General features: G+C 44.9%; 1 protein-coding gene across 5 annotated transcripts in view; it reads left to right on the forward strand.

The window, feature by feature from the left end:
- Positions 1 to 20,067, forward strand: part of hmgxb4a (HMG box domain containing 4a) — a 55,091-nt gene that overhangs the window by 7,745 nt on the left and 27,279 nt on the right. For 3 of the 5 annotated variants that reach the window (XM_080217548.1, XM_080217550.1, XM_080217549.1), the window contains exons 2-4: positions 4,766 to 4,886; positions 8,832 to 8,980; positions 11,453 to 11,540. In XM_080217548.1, coding sequence (XP_080073674.1) covers positions 4,853 to 4,886; positions 8,832 to 8,980; positions 11,453 to 11,540 — 271 coding nt within the window. In that variant the 5' untranslated portion in view covers positions 4,766 to 4,852. The remainder of the gene's footprint in view (positions 1 to 4,765; positions 4,887 to 8,831; positions 8,981 to 11,452; positions 11,541 to 20,067) is intronic. The other 2 variants (XM_080217551.1, XM_080217552.1) reach the window with 1 other exon arrangement.

Here is a 20,067-nt window from a genome sequence, read left to right on the forward strand (position 1 = left end):
ACACTTGTAGAACTCTGCCTCTCTTGCGTGGTTCTTTTTTACTCATTCATATAAATCAGATGTGGTTTACCATTTTACCTAAAGCTTGTGTCAAGTGTGTTATTGATATAACTAATGATATTAGAGGGAAAGAAACTGGGGAAATGGGTGAGAATTAAAGAGTAGTTACAACATTTTAGGCTGAATTTAGAATGCAGTGAGGTATGGCACTGGCATAGTGTTTGAGGTATGGCATTGTAAACATTCTGAAGTGAGGGACAAAACCAGCCAGCCCATGAGTCGTCTGCTTTCCCAGCATAGTGTAACATACACAAGCCATCACGCCTGCTCTTTTTCCCACCCATTCCCCTGCACCACCACCCACTCCTACTTCACATATCCATATAACCCTTGGGCAGAAAATCTGCAGACGAGGAAAAACTGAGAAATTCTTCTCTGCCACCCGCCCTCTCCCACCCAAGGATGTTCCAGGAGACCAAACTGACAGTAACCCTTAATGAACCACAGTGGTTAGCACTGCTACCTCACAGTGCCAGGGACCCGGGTTCGATTCCCGGCTTGGGTCACTGTCTGTGTGGAATCTGCACATTCTCACAGTGTCTGCATGGGTTTCCTCTGGGTGCTCCAGTTTCCTTCTACAGTCAAAAAGAAGTGCTGGTTAGGGTGCATTGGCCGTGTTAAATTCTCCTTCAGTGTACCCGAACAGGTGCCAGAGTGTGGCGACTAGGATATTTTCACCGTGACTTCATTGCAGTGTTAATGTTAGCTGACTTGTGACACTAAAACTTTAAAAACTCTAAGCTGTTGTGTATGAGTGTTTGCCGCTCATCGATAATCCTACTGCACGCTTTCCAATGCTTGCTGTGAGTCTGCACTCACTTGCAAAGATTCATGGCTCTTTGCGGAAAATGCCTCATAATCTCCAGTGCTTTTATCACTTGTTCCTTCCTAACCTGTGTGCAATAATGGCAACTCACTTTTGCTTAGTACCTTCAAGGTAGTAAAATGTCCCAAGACTCTTCACAGCAAATTTCAAACAGAATTTGAGGAACCATAGGGAGAAGTGATTGTGGGGAGATGTTTTAAATGCTGTCTGAAAGGAGGAAAGAGGTTTAGGGAGGGCATCCCAAAGCTCACGGTCCAGGCAGCTGAAGACATGGCTGCCAATGATAAAATGATATAAATTGGGGTTTCGCAAGAGGTCGAAAGTGGAAGAGTGCAGAGATTTTCTAGGGCTGGAGGAGATTACAGCCTAAGAATGGGGGGAGGGGCATTGAAGGACTCGAATACAAGAAGCAAAATTTATTATTTTGAAAGATTTCAATCCTATTTCATCAAAGTCTTTGCTTTTCTAAAGGATTAAATTCTCTAAGCCTGACAAAACTAAAAAACCTTTAAAGTAGCTTTCAACATACTGTTTTCCTCTCTGAACCTTTTCAGTGCCTCTGAGGTGGCGCACGGTGGCACAGTGGTTAGCATTGCTGCCTTACAATGCCAGGGACCTGGATTTGGTTCCCACCTTGGGTCACTGTCTGTATGGAACCTGCACATTCTCCCTGTGTCTGTGTGGGTTTTCCCTGGATGTTCTGGTTTCCTCCCACAGTCCGAAAGACGTGCTGGTTAGGTGCATTAGCCATACCAAATTCTCCCTCAGTGTACCCGAACAGGCACCAGAGTGTGGCGACTAGAGTCTTTTTACAGTAACTTCATTGTGGTGGTAATGTGCACCTACTTGTGACACTAATAATTAAACTTAACTTATTCCGGGGGACCTAAACTTAACACAGTATTCTACATGAAAGTCAAGTACAAAGAAAGGACCAGTTTTTGTTCCATGTTCAGTTGTCCCAGTGTTATGTCCTATTGACTTCCACAAAAGCCATGAAGCATTGCTCATTGACTGTCAATGTATTGTGATTACAGATTCAACAGCCTTATACTTGAAATCTATATGATGGATACGTTCTTGGATTTATTGCAATCCAAGTGCATCATGCCAGAGTTGCCTCTTTGATGTCTACCAGATGTAGGTCCAGTAGCTGTTCTTACTCTTATCTAGTTGCACCTGCAGTCTTCTTGAACCCAAGGATCATGCATATTTTAATGCTGGCATGTTTTTGGATCATTCCACTGTTTTCATTCAGTTTTTCGTAAAGCTGGTGAAGAACATGGTTCTATAATTGATCCACGTGGAATCCCCCACTAGTGATTAGTTTCCAAGCTGCTGTTAGTAACCAAGGATGAATGAATACCACTCAGTCAGATTGGTTTATGCCCTACTGTGCCCTCAGGTGGCTGTGCTGAATGTTGTGTTTCATACATCTGAAACCGTGTGCGAAAGATAAATCTAAGTTAGTTTTCCAGCCCTCCAGCAGAGGCTCCGCTCTCCTGAATGATCACTTTCAGGTTTATCCTATCCATAATTTTCAGGTGTGATTGTCAGTGAAATGTGATTTCTTGAGTCACTATCCCTCAGTTATGACTTAGAATCATAGAATCCCTACAGTGCAGAAGGAGGCCATTTGGCCCATCGAGTCTGCACCAACCACAATCCCACCCAGGCCCTGTCCCCACAACTCCATGCATTTACCCTAGCTATGTCCATGACACTAAGGGGCAATTTACTGTGACCAATCCACCTAACCCAGACATCTTTGGACTGTGGGAGGAAACCGGAGCATCCGGAGGAAACCCACGCAGACACGGGAAAAATGTGCAAATGACCTTAGTGACCTAAGCCGGGAATTAAACCTGGGTCTCTGGCGCTGAGAGGTAGCAGTGCTAACCACTCTGCCACTGTGTCTCCTTGCTTTGGTGTGTAGAGCTGCTGCTGGTGGCTGTGTTATCTGAGAGTTAGGAGGTTGGGGACAATTCTGTTTTCTTTCTTTTCTTTAATCCGTCTCTGATGTGGTTAAAGAATGGGATTAATGATATTACCTACCATCCTGACTTGGAACTATATCGCCGTTCCCTCACTGTCACTGGACAAAATCCTGGGACTGACTTCCTAACAGCACTGTGGGTGTACCTACACCACATAGACTCCAGTGGTTTAGACAAGCTGCTCACCACCACCTTCTCAAAGGCAATCAAAGCGAGCATTAAATGATGCCCTAGCCAGCGACACAGACATTGCATGAGAGAATAAGGAAGAAATCCACTGTGATATTTTCAGGACTTAAAGATATAGAATGGCAGAAATCATTGTCAGTTGAGGAGGAGATAATGTGTAGCTAGCAATGTTCCATAGAATTTATTGAACACGTGAATTGGGTATAGGTCACTTAGCCCTTCAAACATCTTCTGCCATTCAACATGATCTTGGCCAATCTGATTGTAACCTCAACTCCAGATTCCCATCTACCTCCAATAACCCTCATCAAGAATTTATCTAGCTCGGCCTTAAAAATATTCAAAGATTCTGCTTCTAATGCCTTTTGAGGAAAAGAATATCAAAGATTCAGTACTGTCTGAGAGAAAGAAACTTCTCAGCTCGGTCCTCAATGGTGACTCTTTATTTTTAAACAGTGACCCTTAGTTTTAGCTTCTCCCACAAGAGGAAACATCCGTTCCATGTTCACCCTGTCTTTTTATATGGTTCAATCAAGTCACCTCTTACTCATCTAAACTCCAGCAGGTACAAGTCTAGCCCGTGCCCATCTGAAGTTAAAGTTTATTTATTACTCGCAAGTAAGGCTTACGTTAACACTGCAATTAAGTTGCTGTGAAATTCCTCTAGTTGCCATACTCTGTCACCTGTTAAGGTCAATGCATCTAACCAGCACGTCTTCCAGACTATGCGAGAAAACCGAAGCACCCGGAGGAAACCCACACAGACACGGGGAGAATGTGCAGACTCTGCACAGACATTGACCCGAGCTGGGAATTGAACCCAGGTCCCTGGTGCTGTGAGTGCTCCAATGCTGCCTGTGCTGCTGTTTACGCTCCACACAAGCCTCCTCCCACCCTCCATCACCTCTTCTTATCTACGTATCCTATTATTCTTTCTCCCCCTTGCGTAGCTTTTCCTTAAGGACATCTCTGCTACTTGCTCGTGATTTCTCCATGTGGGGTTCCACATTCTCAACATGTGTTAGATTAGTTAATTTCTGAGTTTCCTATTGGACTGTTTTAATGACACCCTTTATATTTATGAGCCTCATGAATGGATTTTCTGACAAGTGGAAACATCATCTTTCTGTCTGACCGTCAAACCTGTTACTGATACAATCCTGCCACAGTGGAGTGCAAGCTCTGGTTGTAAATGAGAGCAGCTGTTATGAATTGAGGAAAGGTTGGGGCATTATTCTTAAGTATACATAATAACTGGCTTACGCCAGTCTGGTGGAGTTGGGGTAGAAGTGGTGGAGTTGGAATAGGGGTGATGGCCCGGAGAGGGGGTGGGGGGGCGTGCGGAATGTGCCTGCGTGGGTTTCCTCCGGGTGCTCTCCTTCCACAGTCCAAAAGACTTGCTGGTTAGGTGCGTTGGCCATGCTAAATTCTTCTTCAATGTATCCGAACAGGTGCCGCAGTGTGGCAACTAGGGGATTTTCACAGTAACTTCAACTTCATTGCAGTGTTAATGTAAACCTACTTGTGACAATAATAAACAAACTTTAAACTTAACTCCACCACATTATTCCTGAATCCTAGAAAAGAGCCTCTTACTGTACAGTCTTTCCTGATGACTATGTTTTGCGAAAGGGGATATATTGAAATATACAAGATTTGTTTTCTCTCCCTCTCTCTCTCTCATGTGCTGCAGGATTATATTCAGATGAAACTGGCAGTCTGCTGAAGTAGCTGATTTTCCAAATGTTTACACACTCGGACAGTATTTTAAATTCCAGTCATGGCTTATGATGAAGCACTCAAGAAAAAAGAAGGTAATTTATTTTGGGTGATGCCAGAGTGTCTGTGACTTGGAACAGCCCACTTGCATCTAAAATGTTAGCTTTTTGTTTGGAGAAAATTCCAGGTGCCTGTTCAAGCTGGGAAGCTCCCGAGTTTTTACGTGGCTGGTCTCCTGACATCTCTTAAGCCTGTTTGTTTGCTGCTTTCAAGTCCATTCTGTCAAATGTTGCCTCTTTGTAAAGCACAAGAGATTTTCGATCTGTCATGATTGCATTTACAGCTTTATGGTTCATTTTGTGTCACAGACTTAAAAAATTTTATAAATGCCTTTTTGCGTCAACGGACAGTCTGTAGTTGTCGGAGAAGACCAGTGCTTTATGAAGCATTGAAAACATCTTACAATTAGCCTCCATTTGGAATGCAAAATTCCTATTTACTTTGTTTCTGCAATTAATTTCTGTACCGTGTGATTTTTCTTTCCCCCTGAACTTTCTTGCTGTGAGGTAATCACACGCTGAAGTTTGATTGGCATTGAGAGTCGGCCGAAGTGTCATTTTCAAATGTGAACTTGCAGAGTCAATGTTGATTAAAATTCTAGAAGGGCAGCAGAAACACCAGAGGGTACAAGCAAAGCTCCTGGGCTAAAGAAGGTGGGCTTTTAGCTGTGAATCTTTCTGTCCAAATCTCCGTTCACATGCACTGTATACCAAGGAACTATAGCTGATTCCTGTAGCGGGTTTGCAACCCCCACCGCCCACCCCTCCTCCAGACCTGTGGGGTCTGGTGAGCTGATGTGGCTTTAATCTGGTGCTTCTCCTCCCTTCACAGGTTCGTATCAGTCACTGATATCAGTACACAAGCTCACAGTACTGGAGTGGAAATTGGCTGCAATAATATACAGAATTGTATGGGCAAAAGGGTTTCCTTCTCTTCCACAAATGTCAGCCATTGTTCAGTGGGCCAATTGGTACGGTTTTCAGCCCAAAATTTCTTGCGCATCCCCAGTTTGTTCTGTGACCATGCCCCCCAGCTGCCTGGACACTAGGCTCTGGAATTCCCTCCTAAACCTCTCTGCCTCTTGCCTTTCACTACTCCAAGAAGCTCTGAAAACCCGACCTCTTTGACCAAGATGTTGGTTACCTTTTTGATGTCCCTTACGTGGCTTGGTGTTCGACGGCAGCGCTATGAAGCATCTTAAGACATTTTACTATGTTAAAGGCACAATAAAAATGAAATATCTTGAGTGAATTATGTGGAGTGCATCTTCTATATCAGGTTTTATAGTAGCTATCTTTATCTCATACGTGTAACTGAATAGAGTTTAATTATAGAACAGTAAGATGATTCAATTTAGACCATATGCACTATGTGATGAGGCATCAAACTGTAATACTGCAACTTCTTTAAAATCATTTATATTGAAAGCACATGGCTAATATGGATGTTTAAATGGGTCAGGGAACTGGGTGCATGGTGACTTAGAATATTGATCTCTTATCTCCTGGAGCTGGGTTTCAATTAGCGTCAGACTGAATAAGTGAGCATTAGCGGTTACTGCCTCCAGGAAGAATCCAAAATGTTAAATTGGTCAGTCTCGGAGAGATTTGCCTGTGTGTGTAAGTTTACAGCACAAGACTTTCCTTCATTTCCTTCACAGACTGGACCACTGTTTACAAATGATCTTGAGGTGCCTTTCATTTGCAGCTTTGATTCCCTGAGAGCAATGCTACGCTAGCTCCCTTGTCACACATTCCTTCGTCTATGTCCCCCCACCTCCATCAGTATCGGACACTGGCCATAAGCAGCGTCAAGAAACTCTGTTGGCAGCTGCAAAAGCTCACAACACTTGTGGGTCTCTCGCCAGCACCAGGTAAGTTGGGGATGTAAAGCTTGTTGGTAGCCTATTAGAAGGTGCTTTTCTGTGGTACTGTATTGTAGAGGGATCTTTATTCTGCATCTGATTTATACTGTACCTGTCCTGGGAATGCTGATGGTGAAAGCAAAGCAAGTGGTGGTGGGGACTGGAACTTGAGTACTTCAGCATTGATATTTCTTACCTCTGAAACCAGATATATATTTGCAAAAGGTACTCGAATCATTATATTTGTGTGTTTGATTTGTATTTTGAAAATCCTAATAAATATGCATTGTTTCCAGTTATTTTCTGCACAGCTGCGCATTTAATGCTTGTTTTCAGTCTCCTTTTCACTTCCTCACCTTCAATATAAAAAGAGGCTCCTGAGGTGGACATAACATGCACCAGGGATGCTCACGGATCTCCCCACTGCAGCTCCATTGCTTGACTGTCTAAAAATCATGCTTGCGTTGGAGCCCAATCAGGAGTGTGGTGCTTATTTTCTAAGGGAAGCCTGAATACAAATATTAGTCACCCAGGGAATTTCCACTTGGCTGTTCTACTGCAGAGCCCCAACACCATGAGCGGGATTTTCCGGCTGCTCTTGCCCCAAGGCCGGAAAATCCCACCTGAGGCTTGCCTGGTCAGTGACCTGCCCTCTAAGATTCCTGTGGTGGGCGGGGTGGAACAATTCCACAGCCTGACTTCTGGAATGTTTTGAACAGACCATTCAGCTCCACAAGCTTGTTTGCCATTCAGTTGGATCATTTCTGGCCTGCAGCGACACATATCTATTATGTAATTGAATAGTAACTGTAATGCTTTTAGATTTTTGAAAGCATCCTCCACATTTTGCTGAAAAAGTATCTAGTAGACAAATGGATGCAACCTTGAACATGTTTGACTTGTTGCACAAGTTCAGTGGGTTCTTCTGAAACCCTTTCATATCTGCATTCAGATTCAACCCAATTCAATCGGCTAAAGGTCTTCTCTCACGGCTGTTAAGAATCTTTCAAGTTTGACTAGTTTTAGTCCAATTTTCATTATGAGTCTACAGCATAATTATCTGATGTCCATCTGTGATGGAGGCAGGGTCAATTGTGGCTTTCAACACCTGAAAAAGAAATGATTGCCTTGCTCCGGATAAGAGAGGAGTCAGACTAGCCACGGCATGAACACGATGGGCCAGATGTGCCGTAATTATTCTGTGATCCCCATTTGCACAAATTTTACCTCATGCTGGTGCGAAGTTTGACCGTCCTGCGTTCAGGGGTGATCTTTCTGAGCATTGAGTTTATTCATGTTCTTGAAGTTTCTTGCATTGGGTGCTTGCTGTGACTGCTGGTCTGCCTTATAGTTGACAAGAGCACAATGCTGTCACTTTGGAAGAATGGGCTACCTTCCCTCATTGTCATCAGTTACCTTGAGGAACCTCGACAAGCGTGCACAAAAAAGATTATCATGGTGGACTTCCGGAGCACGCAACTGTTGTTTGACTCAACATTAATGCTCACCTATACAGTGTGATTGCTCAGTACATTGAACCGCATTGAGTCTTGGAGAGGCACAAGATGTCAGGTTACACCTGTGATCATGTCAGGTGCATTGTGAAGAGGAGGCAAGTCTTCTCTAGGGAGCTAACGCTGAGGTGCTCCATTATATTGTAGTGGCTGGCAACAGAGAGTTACAGGGCAAAGCCTGTTATCAGGCCTTCCCTCGAAAGGTCAATGGCTGTGGATGGTGCAGAGGAGAGGATTATTGAGCAAGCTCACCTGTTCTGTTGACAGGCTGAGGGATAGGGAAGCCGACCAGTTCTGGACTGGGCCTCCTTGAAGGGATCACTTCACTGCACTAGGGAGGCGCATCTGATAGAAATAACCTAGCCTTGCTGAAACGCAACTCCTGTAGGTCATCACAAAACTGCAATGATGGTGGCTGGGGACGAGCTTCAGGTCCAAGCCCTGGCACCCTGAAACTGAAGGAGAAAAGGGTCAGTGCGAGGAAGCACCTTCCCCTCCCACATTCCTTCCCTCCCCTCCCAAAAACAAAACTGGAGGGGTAAATATATATACATATTTAAAATATAAATAGATGATTTGTAAGCCCTTTACTGCTGTTGCAGATTGTATAGTGGGTGAAAGCGGAATTGAAGAGGTGGGTCTGGCAGCAGGCAGAAGCCAACGAGAGAAGAAGCGCTCGTATAAAGATTTGCTGAGAGAAGAGGAGGAAATAGATGCAGAAGTCCGAAAGTCAGCCAAAAAGAAAGCAAAGGTGAGGGCTGTTGTTTGTGTTTTTTTTTGTTTTCTAAACCTTTGCTGTTTTTGCTCACCCTGCGTGCAGCTGCTCCCATCTCGCATCCTCCACCATCCAAGAAAGAGTGACCGGAAGGGCTCCAGATTCAGGGGCTGTGATTCAAGTCGGGGGGTGGGTAGCTGACCAATGTCCAGTTGTGCTGCTTTTTATGTTGCTCATAGTTACAACCCAGCACAGAGTAGGAAATCCATGAGTGGTCTGACTGACCACGACAAACTGCTTTTTGTCAAAAAGCAATCATCAAACCATCATTCTTGTTCATTGGCAATTAGGCTGAGGGGTGTGGTGGGGGGATAGTGGTGCAGAACTCAGAATTGTTGAATCATATTTTTCTCAACTTTGGCAATCTTGATTAAACAGTGAAGTACTGTAGACAATTCAATTTTTTCATCGGTGAATCCGCAGTTTTGGTCTGTAGTAAGGCCTGTCCTTCCTCTCCCCATCCATTTCGTTCAACCCCTACATTTGTATCAGCATCCATCATCATATTGCTGTCAAAAAGTGAAGTGCCTTGTGAATGATGGAATGATTGCAAGTGTGTGGACGCCAACTTTGATAGCAGGAGTTTCTCTCATCTTTGTGTTCCTGTCACTAATAGTGAATGCCTTGCTGAGTTTGTGGTGTGAGGATGTGATGGCAGGCCTGTTATCTCAGGCAGGATGCCAATAGGAAGGCACTACAATTGTCCTCGATGCCCTGGTGTACAAGGAGACAAATCAGCCAGGGTCCCCACTTCTGATTGTGACCCAGCAATCCATGCTGGAACTGCACAGATGTGGACAGAGGTGGAGGAACAGGACTTGATGGAGTCAAAACAGTCTGCTGTCGCCCATTGTTAAGGCACAGACATGAGTGGTGTGCAAATAATGGAGAGTATGTGCTGCTTGTGGATCCATAGCTTAGAAAGGAATTGGAAAAAGGGGAGAATGTGTCCCCTTTGTGGATCTGCCACCATGGTTGCAATCGAAAGTGAGATCCACTCTCTGTGAACACTCTTCATTTCTCTTCTCTGCATTACCTCACTGAATTGTTCATCCAAATTGGATCTCTTGGATTATTTCCGAAAAGGACTAAGTGTACACACGGAGGTATCCATCACAGGCGTGGGTACTAACTTGTGCATTTGCATCGTTGTGACATCTTATCCAAAGCTCGCTGTTGTTTCAACCACCAATACGATTTTTTTTTAACCTTCTTGGTTTTACATTTTCTTTAAACTACCATTTTGATTCTCTCCATTTGAACTGCTTTAGTTTCTCCAAGTTTCTTGGCAGTGCTTTCCTAACTCTTGATGGAGGTTCAAGGCTTTCTCTCAGAGGTGCAGCTAAGATCAACACCTCACCTGTTGAAGGAAGTTCTTGGTCAATTGACTGTAAACCACATCTTTGGCACCATGTGTTGACCACCAAATGCTGCACCAACAATGAACACTCTTTTTCATCACTAACAAGCACAGAGCTGTGTTACTACTTTTAATGTTTTAATGTGTACTGCTTACTGTGAGGGTAAGTTAATCAAACCAATTCAATCAAAACCAATATAATGTTACTGTCTGCCTGACTTACTTGGGAGGATCATATGAAACAGACACCTGAAATTGATGGGTAGGAGAAGACCCATTGAGGAGGTCCATCAATCTTGTCCTAAGCTACAATGGCGGGATCATCGTAGGTCGCAGGCTACTTCTGCCAGTTGTTCATTTTCCATATGAAGCAGTGCCGTTGGGACCATTGCCTTCAACATCCTGGAATCAGGTGATGGGTGACTTTTCTTTGTGAAATATAAAGTTATCCAACAAAACCACAATCTATGATGACTGATGGGCAGCAGGGGTATGTCCTAATTGTAAATGGATTTATTCCTTCAATATTATTACCACTGTAATGCAGAGATCTTTGCAAATGCCAACAAAGTCACAAGAATTTTGCATTTGCATTCTTTTATGTTGACCATGAGGCCTCTCAGAGCCCCTTGGAAGATGCTGACTGCCCCTGATGATGTTACCACAATCGGCACGGGGCCAGCTCCACCCGCTGCAAGTACGTTTCCATGACTGACAAACCAGTTGCTGTTCTTTCTTCTCCTTTTCCAGAGTCTAACCCAGGAACTGGAATTTTGAGGGCAAGTTTGTGCTGTAGACTGCTGGAAATTTGATTGACATGATCCAGGCTCATTTTCCTTGGGGTCTCTTAACAATCAATGTAAGAAAAGGGCAGAGATGGCGAGAGGAAGGAGTAGTGTTGTAATGCACCACACCACCCATTCTCCAGTTTGGTCTTGTTCAAAAAACTTGCTCATCTCTTAATTGTTCGTTGAGCCTTGACTTGTTTCTATTAACATATATCTTGGTCCTAGTTATTAAATGTACTTGCGTTTGTGTTTAATGTCATTAAAATTCTGAAATTAAATCTTAGGTTTTCTCTTTTTAAGGAGACTGAAGGTTTCCTGTTGGCTGCCGATTTTCATAAGAAGAAAAAGAAACTGCACCATTTAACGGGTGAAGAATTCTACTATGGAGGTATTTTGGTGAAGTTATTTTTCTAACATTTGTTGCTCTTTGTGATCGCTCTCCTTTTGGTACAAGTGGAGGCACTGGAGAAGGTGCAGAAAAGATCTACATGTCTGATACTAGAACTGAGAGGTTATAAATTCTGGAAAGATTGAACATGCTCTCTAGTAAAGACCGAAAGGTCACTTAATAAGGGCTTTTAAAATTACCAAAGGATTTGATTAAATAGCCATAGGGAAGATGTTTCTACTTGGGGAGTCCAAAGCTTGCTGTGTCTGGTTCTTTTATAAATTGGCTTAAATCTATGGCCTCTGATTACCCACCACTTGAAATATCTTCTTCTTATGCCATCTTATCAAAACCCTTCATAATTTTGAACACATCTATTAAACCTCCTCTTAACTTTGTCTGCTTGCTTGAAGATGAGCAATCCCAGTTTCCCTCCCTTTCATAAAGTTTGCTAAACTTGGTTATGAGTTTCTTGATTGGGAGTGAATTGGCAGGGCCTTTCAATGTCTAGGTATTTTTGAGAACAATTGGATCTCAACAGTCTGTTCTCGGTCCTGCAGCATTTTCTGGGATGGGGCAGGGTTGGTATAAACTGGACGATGGAGGATGAATGAATCAAACAGCTGCACGACCATAAATTATAGGAGCAGAATTAGGCTATCCGGCCCATGAGACTGCTCCATTGTTCAATCGTGGCTGATATGTTTTGGAACCTCGTTCTCCCCCTTTTTCCCTGTAACCCTTGATCCCTTTACCAATCAACAACCCATCTATCTGTGTCTTAAATGCACTCAATGACCTGGCCTCCACAGTCTTCTGTGGCAATGAATTTCATGGATTCACCACCTTCTCGTTGAAGAAATTCATCCTCATCTCAGTTCTGCGGGGTTGTCCTGTTACTCTAAGGCTTTGCCGTTGGGTCTTAGCTGCAAAAGACTGAGGAGCAACCTGATTAGAGGCCTTCAAGGTTATGTAAGGGTTTGATAAGGTATACATGGGCCAGATTTTCTCACTGGTAGGCAAGATCAGAATTAAGAACCATAAGATAGCCACCAGTTGATCTAATAGGGAAGTCAGGAGAAATGACTTTATCCAGGGTATGGTGAGAACATTGACCTTGCTACCCCATAAAATATTTGATCTGAATAACATATCTAGCTTTCTCACACACTCTCTAACACACTGTCTCTCTCACTCACACACTCACTCTCTCTCACTCACACACTCACTCTCTCTCTCTCTCTCACACGCTCTCTCTCTCACACGCTCTCTCTCTCTCTCACACGCTCTCTCTCTCTCTCTCACACGCTCTCTCTCTCTCTCTCACACGCTCTCTCTCTCTCTCTCACACGCTCTCTCTCTCTCACACGCTCTCTCTCTCTCTCTCACACGCTCTCTCTCTCTCTCACACGCTCTCTCTCTCTCTCACACGCTCTCTCTCTCTCTCACACGCTCTCGCGCTCTCTCTCACACGCTCTCTCTCTCACACGCTCTCTCTCTCTCACACGCTCTCTCTCTCTCACGCGCTGTCTCTCCCTCACGTGCTCTCTCTCTCTCACGCGCTCTCTCTCCCTCACGCGCTCTCTCTCCCTCACGCGCTCTCTCTCCCTCACGCGCTCTCTCTCCCTCACGCGCTCTCTCCCCCTCACGCCCGCTCTCCCCCTCACGCCCGCTCTCCCCCTCACGCCCGCTCTCCCCCTCACGCCCGCTCTCCCCCTCACGCCCGCTCTCCCCCTCACGCCCGCTCTCCCCCTCACGCCCGCTCTCCCCCTCACGCCCGCTCTCCCCCTCACGCCCGCTCTCCCCCTCACGCCCGCTCTCCCCCTCACGCCCGCTCTCCCCCTCACGCCCGCTCTCCCCCTCACGCCCGCTCTCCCCCTCACGCCCGCTCTCCCCCTCACGCCCGCTCTCCCCCTCACGCCCGCTCTCCCCCCTCACGCCCGCGCCCCCCCCTCACGCCCTCGCCCCCCCCTCACGCCCTCGCCCACGTGGGTGCACGAGGAAGAAAGGAATAGAAGGATGTGTTGATGGGGTTAGATGAAGACAGATGGGAGGAGGTTTATGTGGAGCACAAACACCAGCATGTAGCTGTTGGTGCAAACAGCCTGTTCGTCTTCTAAATACTTGTAAAAATTAAGGTGATGGTCAGTCAAACTTTGTTAAGAATGGAGTTGATGCTGCTTTGCATGGAAGCAAGGGCATTAGAACATAAGAACATAAGAACATAAGAAATAGGAGCAGGAGTAGGCCATCTAGCCCTTCGAGCCTGCCCCGCCATTCAATAAGATCATGGCTGATCTGTCGTGGCTCAGTTCCACTTTCCCGCCCTCTCCCCATAACCCTTAATCCCCTCTCTTATCAAGAACCCATCAACCCGCTTCTTAAAAATATTTAGCGAGGCAGCCTCCACCACTTCAACGGGCAGAGAATTCCAGAGATTCACCACCCTTTGAGTGAAGAAGTTCCTCCTCAACTCCGTTCTAAACCGCCTCCCCTTTATCTTGAGGCTTCAGTAAGTCTGATTTAAGATGAGAAGAGAACAATTCGGGTTGCGCTGCTGACTATCTAAAAGGGACAGAATTGGCATGTACCAGTGCGCAACATTGGAATGGATTCATGGCCATGTGGATGAGGTGCTTAAAAACACATAGCTGCGAGTGTGTTACAGGCCCCCAAACAATCATGGAGAGATAGAAGAGCAGATATGTACACAAATCTCAGAGAAATGTAACAACAAAAGGGTAGTAATAGTAGGGGATTTCAACTTCCCCAATCCAAATGGCATAAGCAAAGTGTGAAAAGTTTAGAGGGGCCATGAATTCTTAATGGGGCATCCAGGAGAGCTTTTTGAGCCAGCATTTAGAAAGTCCTACAACAGAGGGGGTGGTATTTGACCTAATTTTAGGGAATGAAGCTGTGGTAGAGGTGTTAGTGGGTGAGCATTTTGGTGATAGTGATCATAACTTGGTAAGGCGAGTTGTAGTCTTATTACCCCGGTAGTTACGAAAATGGACTGCAAATAAGGTTTCTGAACTGGGGGAATGCTGATTTTAATACGATAAGACAGGATCTTGCCAAAGTGGACTGAGAGCAGCTACTTGTAGGAAGCTCCACATCAAAGTGGTGGGAGTCATTCAACAAGGAAATAGAAGAGAGTACAATGCCAACACACTCCCGTAAAGGGTGCGACCAGCAAGTCCAGCGAACCCTGGATGTCAAGGGATATATGACATTGGATTTTAAAAAAATGCCCGTTGCAGGGGGTTCAAAACTGTGGATGCCCAGAGGAGTATAGAAAGTGGGGATGGGGTCATAAAAAAGAATTTAGGAGAGCAAAGGTGGGGGGTTGACAGGCAAAATAAAAAAAAATCCTGAGGTGTTTTAAGAGTATATTAACGGCAAGAGGTTAACCAGGGAAAGTGTGAGAACCGAAGTGGTGACCTCTGTGTGGAGCTGAAAGAAGTAGGTGAAGTATTAAATGAGTATTTTGCATTTATGTTAACATGGAAAAGGAAAAATATAGGTACAGGAAGCAGGGAAGGGAACTGTGATATAATTGAGTAGATTAACATTGAGAGGGAGGAGGTGTTAGCAGTTCCAATGGGCTTAAAAGTGGATAAATCCCCAGGCGCAGCTGAGATGTATCGCAGGCTGTTGTGTGAGGCAAGGGAGGAGATTGCTGGGGCTCTGATTCTAATTTTCAAACCCCCTCTGGCCACAGGAGAGGTCATGATGTGGATGTGTTGTCAGACTTTTCACAGGAGAGGTACCAGAGGACTGGAGGACAATGAATGTGGTAACATTATTCAACAATGGAAGTAGGGAAAATCCAGATATTTACAGACAGTGAGTCTAACACCAGTGGTAGGGAAATTACTGGAATAAACTCTGAGGAACAGAATTAATCTCCACTTGGAGACACAAGAATTAATCAAGGATAGTCAGCATGACTTTGTCAAGGGGAGATCCTGTCCAACACATTTGATTGAATATTTCGAGGAGGAGACCAGGTGTGTAGATGAGGGCAATGTCGTTGATGTAATCTACTTGGCCTTTAGTAAGGCTTTTGACATAGTCTTGCACAGGATACTGATCAAGAAGGTAAGGGCCCATAGGATCCAGGGCAATTTGACAAATTGGATCCAATATTGGATTAGTGCCAGGAGGCAGAGAGTAATGGTCAATGGTTTTTTTGTGACTGGAAGCCTGTGTCCAGTGGTGTACCACGGGGTTTGGTGCTGGGTTCCTTGATGTTTATATTATACATGAATGACCTGGACAGGAATGTGGGGTTATAATGAGTAGGTTTGCAGGTGATGCAAATATTGGCGGCATGGTAACTGGTGCGGAGGAAAGCCTTAGATGATATAGATGGGCTGGTCAGATAGGCAGAACAGTGAAAAATTGAGCTTAACCCTAAAAAATGAGAGGTGATGTATTTTGGGAGGACTGACAAGGGAGTACACTATTAACAGAATGATACTATGAAGTACAGTGGACCAGAGAGACCTTGGGAAGATGTCCAAAGATCCCTGAAGGTTGCAGCAGAGGTAGATAAGGTGATTAAAAATGCATATGGGATACTTGCCTTTATTAACCCAATAGGAAGGTTGTGATGGAGCTGTATAAAACAGCTAGAATATAGTGTACAATTCTGGTTGCCATACTGTAGGAAGGATGTGATTGCACTAGCAAGGATACAGAGAAGATTCACCAGGGTGTTGCCTGGAGTGTTTCAGCTATGTGCAGAGACTGGAGTTGCTTTTCTTAGAGCAGAGGAGGCTGAGGAGGGGACCTCATTGGAGTGTACAAAATAATGAGGAACATGGATAGGGTAGATAGAAAGTTTTCCCCTTAGTAGAGGGATAGATAAGGTACCTCACAAGAGGCTATTGCAGAAGGTCAGGGGACATGGAGTTGGGGGTAGGGTGTTAGCATGGATAGAGGACTGGTTGTCAAATAGGAGGCAGAGAGTGGGGGTCAATGGGTGCTACTCGGATTGGCGGTTGGTGACTAGTGGAGTGCCCCAGGGGTCGGTGCTGGGGCCTCAGCTATTACCATTTATATAGATGATCTGGAGGAGGGAATCGAGTGTATGGTGTCAAAATTTGCTGATGACACCAAGATTGGTGGAATGGCAAATTGCGTGGAGGGTGTGGAGAGTCTACAGAAGGATCTAGATAGGCTGGGCGAATGGGCCAGGAAATGGCAAATGGAATTTAATGTTGGCAAGTGCGAGGTGGTCCACTTTGGTAGGAATAATGGTAGGAAGGATTATTACTTACGTGGAGAAAAACTGCAGCAGGCGATGGTGCAGAGGGACCCCGGGGTCCTTGTGCATGAGTCGCAAAAACCCAGCTTGCAGGTGCAGCAGGTGGTCAGGAAGGCGAATGGGATGCTGGCCTTCATAGTGAGGGGGATTGAATATAAAAGTAGGGAGGTCTTGCTGCGGCTATATAGGGCATTGGTGAGGCCGCAGCTGGAGTACTGTGTGCAGTTTTGGTCGCCGCACTTACGCAAGGATATTTTGGCCTTGGAGGGAGTGCAGAGGAGGTTTACTAGGCTGATGCCGGAGTTGAGGGGGTTGAGCTATGAGGAGAGGCTGAATAAACTAGGCTTGTACTCGTTAGAGTTTAGAAGAATGAGGGGAGATCTCATTGAGACGTATAAGATGATGAATGGGATGGATTGGATAGAGGTGGAGAGACTCTTCCCGCTCAGAAAGGACAGTAGGACTAGAGGGCACAGCCTCAAGATAAAGGGGGGGCGGTTTAGAACAGAGTTGAGGAAGAATTTCTTCACTCAAAGGGTGGTGAATCTCTGGAATTCTCTGCCCGTTGAAGTGGTGGAGGCTACCTCGCTAAATATTTTTAAGACGCGGGTTGATGGGTTTTTGATAAGTGAGGGGATTAAGGGTTATGGGGAGAGGGCGGGAATGTGGAACTGAGCCACGACAGATCAGCCATGATCTTATTGAATGGCGGGGCAGGCTCGAAGGGCCAGATGACCTACTCCTGCCCCTATTTCTTACATTCTTATGTTCTTATAACGAAGATATTTGAGGTAAGGTATAACCAGATTTAAGGTAAGATGCAGGAGATTTAGATAGGATTTGAGGAGAAGCTTTTTTTACCCAGAGTGGTGGAAACCTGGAGCTCACTGCCTGAAAGGATGGTAAAGGCGGGAACCCTCACAATGTTTAAGAAGCATTTAGATGAGCACTTGAAACGCCACAGCACACAAAGCAAAGGACCAAGTGCTTGATGGCAAGCACAGACATGATGAGTCGAAGGGCTTCTTTCTATGCTATAAAACTCTGACTCTGGGCTAATGTTGGCTGCCTTGTACCTGTTGATCCCTGTAATAAATTGGTGATTTCAGAAGAGTGCTGAGAAAAATAATGTGGTGGTGGGGGGAAAGGATTGCAAAAAAACAATTGGATTCTGAAAAGGCTGGATAATGATGTTAGTGAAATAATTGTTTGGAGCTGCATGTCATCTACAGTGTAAGTGTCTTATAAGTTATTGTTAATGCCAATTAATTAAGGTTTGTTAATGTCAGGGGCATTGTTAAGGGAAACAGGTGATGAGTGTTTGAACAAATAAATAAGGCCAGCTAGGACACAGAGTTCTCTCAGCAAGGAAAGGCTGCGTCTTAGACTTGACTTCAACTGGTGTGGATCCTTAACATCCAGCAGTCATTTCCAAACAGTTATGCTTGGAGAACACCCTTCCAATGGATTAGTAATCACAGACACCCTAAATGAGTATGGAAATATTGCATGTAACGAGTGTTGTACTAATGCTGTAAAGGTGTGGAGATGCAGCCGTTGGACTGGGGTGGACACAATAAGAAGTCTCACAACGCCAGTCCAACAAGTTTATTTGGTACCATGAGCTTTCGGAACACTGCTCCTTCATCAAGTGAGTGTTGGACTTTAACCTGGTGTTGTGAGATCCTTATTAATGCTGTAAAATAAGCAGGTAGTTAGTGTGAGGCTGCTTTTCACTGCTTAGTTTGTTTTTTAACCCTTAGCAAGAGCCCAGAGAGATCCCATTGGGAGCACGGAGACAGAGCTAGAGCATGGGTACCAGATCATGGAGAGTGCATTTGGGGTGGTGGGCATGCCTCAGGATCAATGCTGGGTCCACTGTTATTTGACACTTATGTTAGTGATTTGGATGAGAATATAGGAGGCATGGTTAGTAAGTTGGCAGATGACACCAAGATTGGTGGCGTAGTGGACGGTGAAGAAAGTTATCTCGGATTGCAACAGGATCTTGATCAGTTGGGCCAGTGGGCTGATGAATGGCAGATGGAGTTAAATTTAGGTAAATGCGAGGTGATGCATTTTGGTCGATTGAACCAGGGCAGGACTTACTCAGTTAATGGTAGGGCGTTGGGGAAAGTTACAGAACAAAATCTAGGGGTACAGGTTCATAGCTCCTTGAAAGTGGAGTTGCAGGTGGACAGAGTGGTAAAGAAGGCATTCAGCATGCTTTGTTTCAATGGTCAAAATATTGAATACAGGAATTGGGACGTTTTGCTGAAGTTGTAGAAGACTTTGGTAAGGCCACACTTGGAATACGGTGTACAGTCTGGTCACCCTATTGTAGAAAGGATATTATTAAGCTAGAAAGAGTACAGGAGAGATTTACTAGGATGCTACTGGGACTTGATGGTTTGAGTTATATGGAGAGGCTGGATAGACTGATTTTTTTTTCATCTGGAGCGTAGGAGGCTAAGGGGCAACCTTATAGAGGTCTATAAAATAATGAGGGGCATAGATCAGCTAGACAGTCAACATCTTTTCTCAAAGGTAGGAGAGTCTAAAACTAGAGAGCATAGGTTTAAGGTGAGAAAGGAGAGATTCAAAAGAGTCCAGGGCACAATTTTTTCACACAGAGGGTGGTTAGTGTCTGGAACAAGCTGCAGAGGTATTAGTAGAAGAGGGTACAATTTTTTCTTCTAAAAAATGCTTAGACAGTTACATGGGTAAGATGGCATAGAGCGATCTGGGCCAAATGTGGGCAATTGTGACTAGCTTAGGTGTTTAAAAAAAGGGCGACATGGACAAGTTGGGTCAAATGGCCTGTTTCCATGCTGTAAACCTCCATGACTAGTCTTAACCGCAGAGCCCTGAGGGCTCGCTATTATTATGAGGTTGCTATTTGATTGCCAACTACCTGGAAATAGGAGTTTGAGAAACATCAGTCTACGGCACAGAAATGACTGACCAAATTAGTCTACACTGGTGTTTATGCTACACACACACTTCCGACTGTCACTCTTCGTTAAATCCTACCGGCATAATCTTCTACTGCTCTCTCCTTCATTTACTTATCTAACTTCCCATTTAAAGCATCATGATATTTGCTGTAACTTTTCATGGTTGCAAGTTGCACAACCTAACCACTCTCTGGTTTCTCCTGAATTGCACATTGGGTTTGTGCAGAAGGAGGCCATTCAGCCCATCGAGCCTGCACCAACCACAATCCCACCCATGCCCTCCCTATCCCTGCATTTA

The sequence above is a fragment of the Carcharhinus amblyrhynchos genome, chromosome 35 (assembly GCF_965287045.1).
Source record: "Carcharhinus amblyrhynchos chromosome 35, sCarAmb.v2.hapA, whole genome shotgun sequence".
Lineage (NCBI taxonomy): Eukaryota > Metazoa > Chordata > Chondrichthyes > Carcharhiniformes > Carcharhinidae > Carcharhinus > Carcharhinus amblyrhynchos.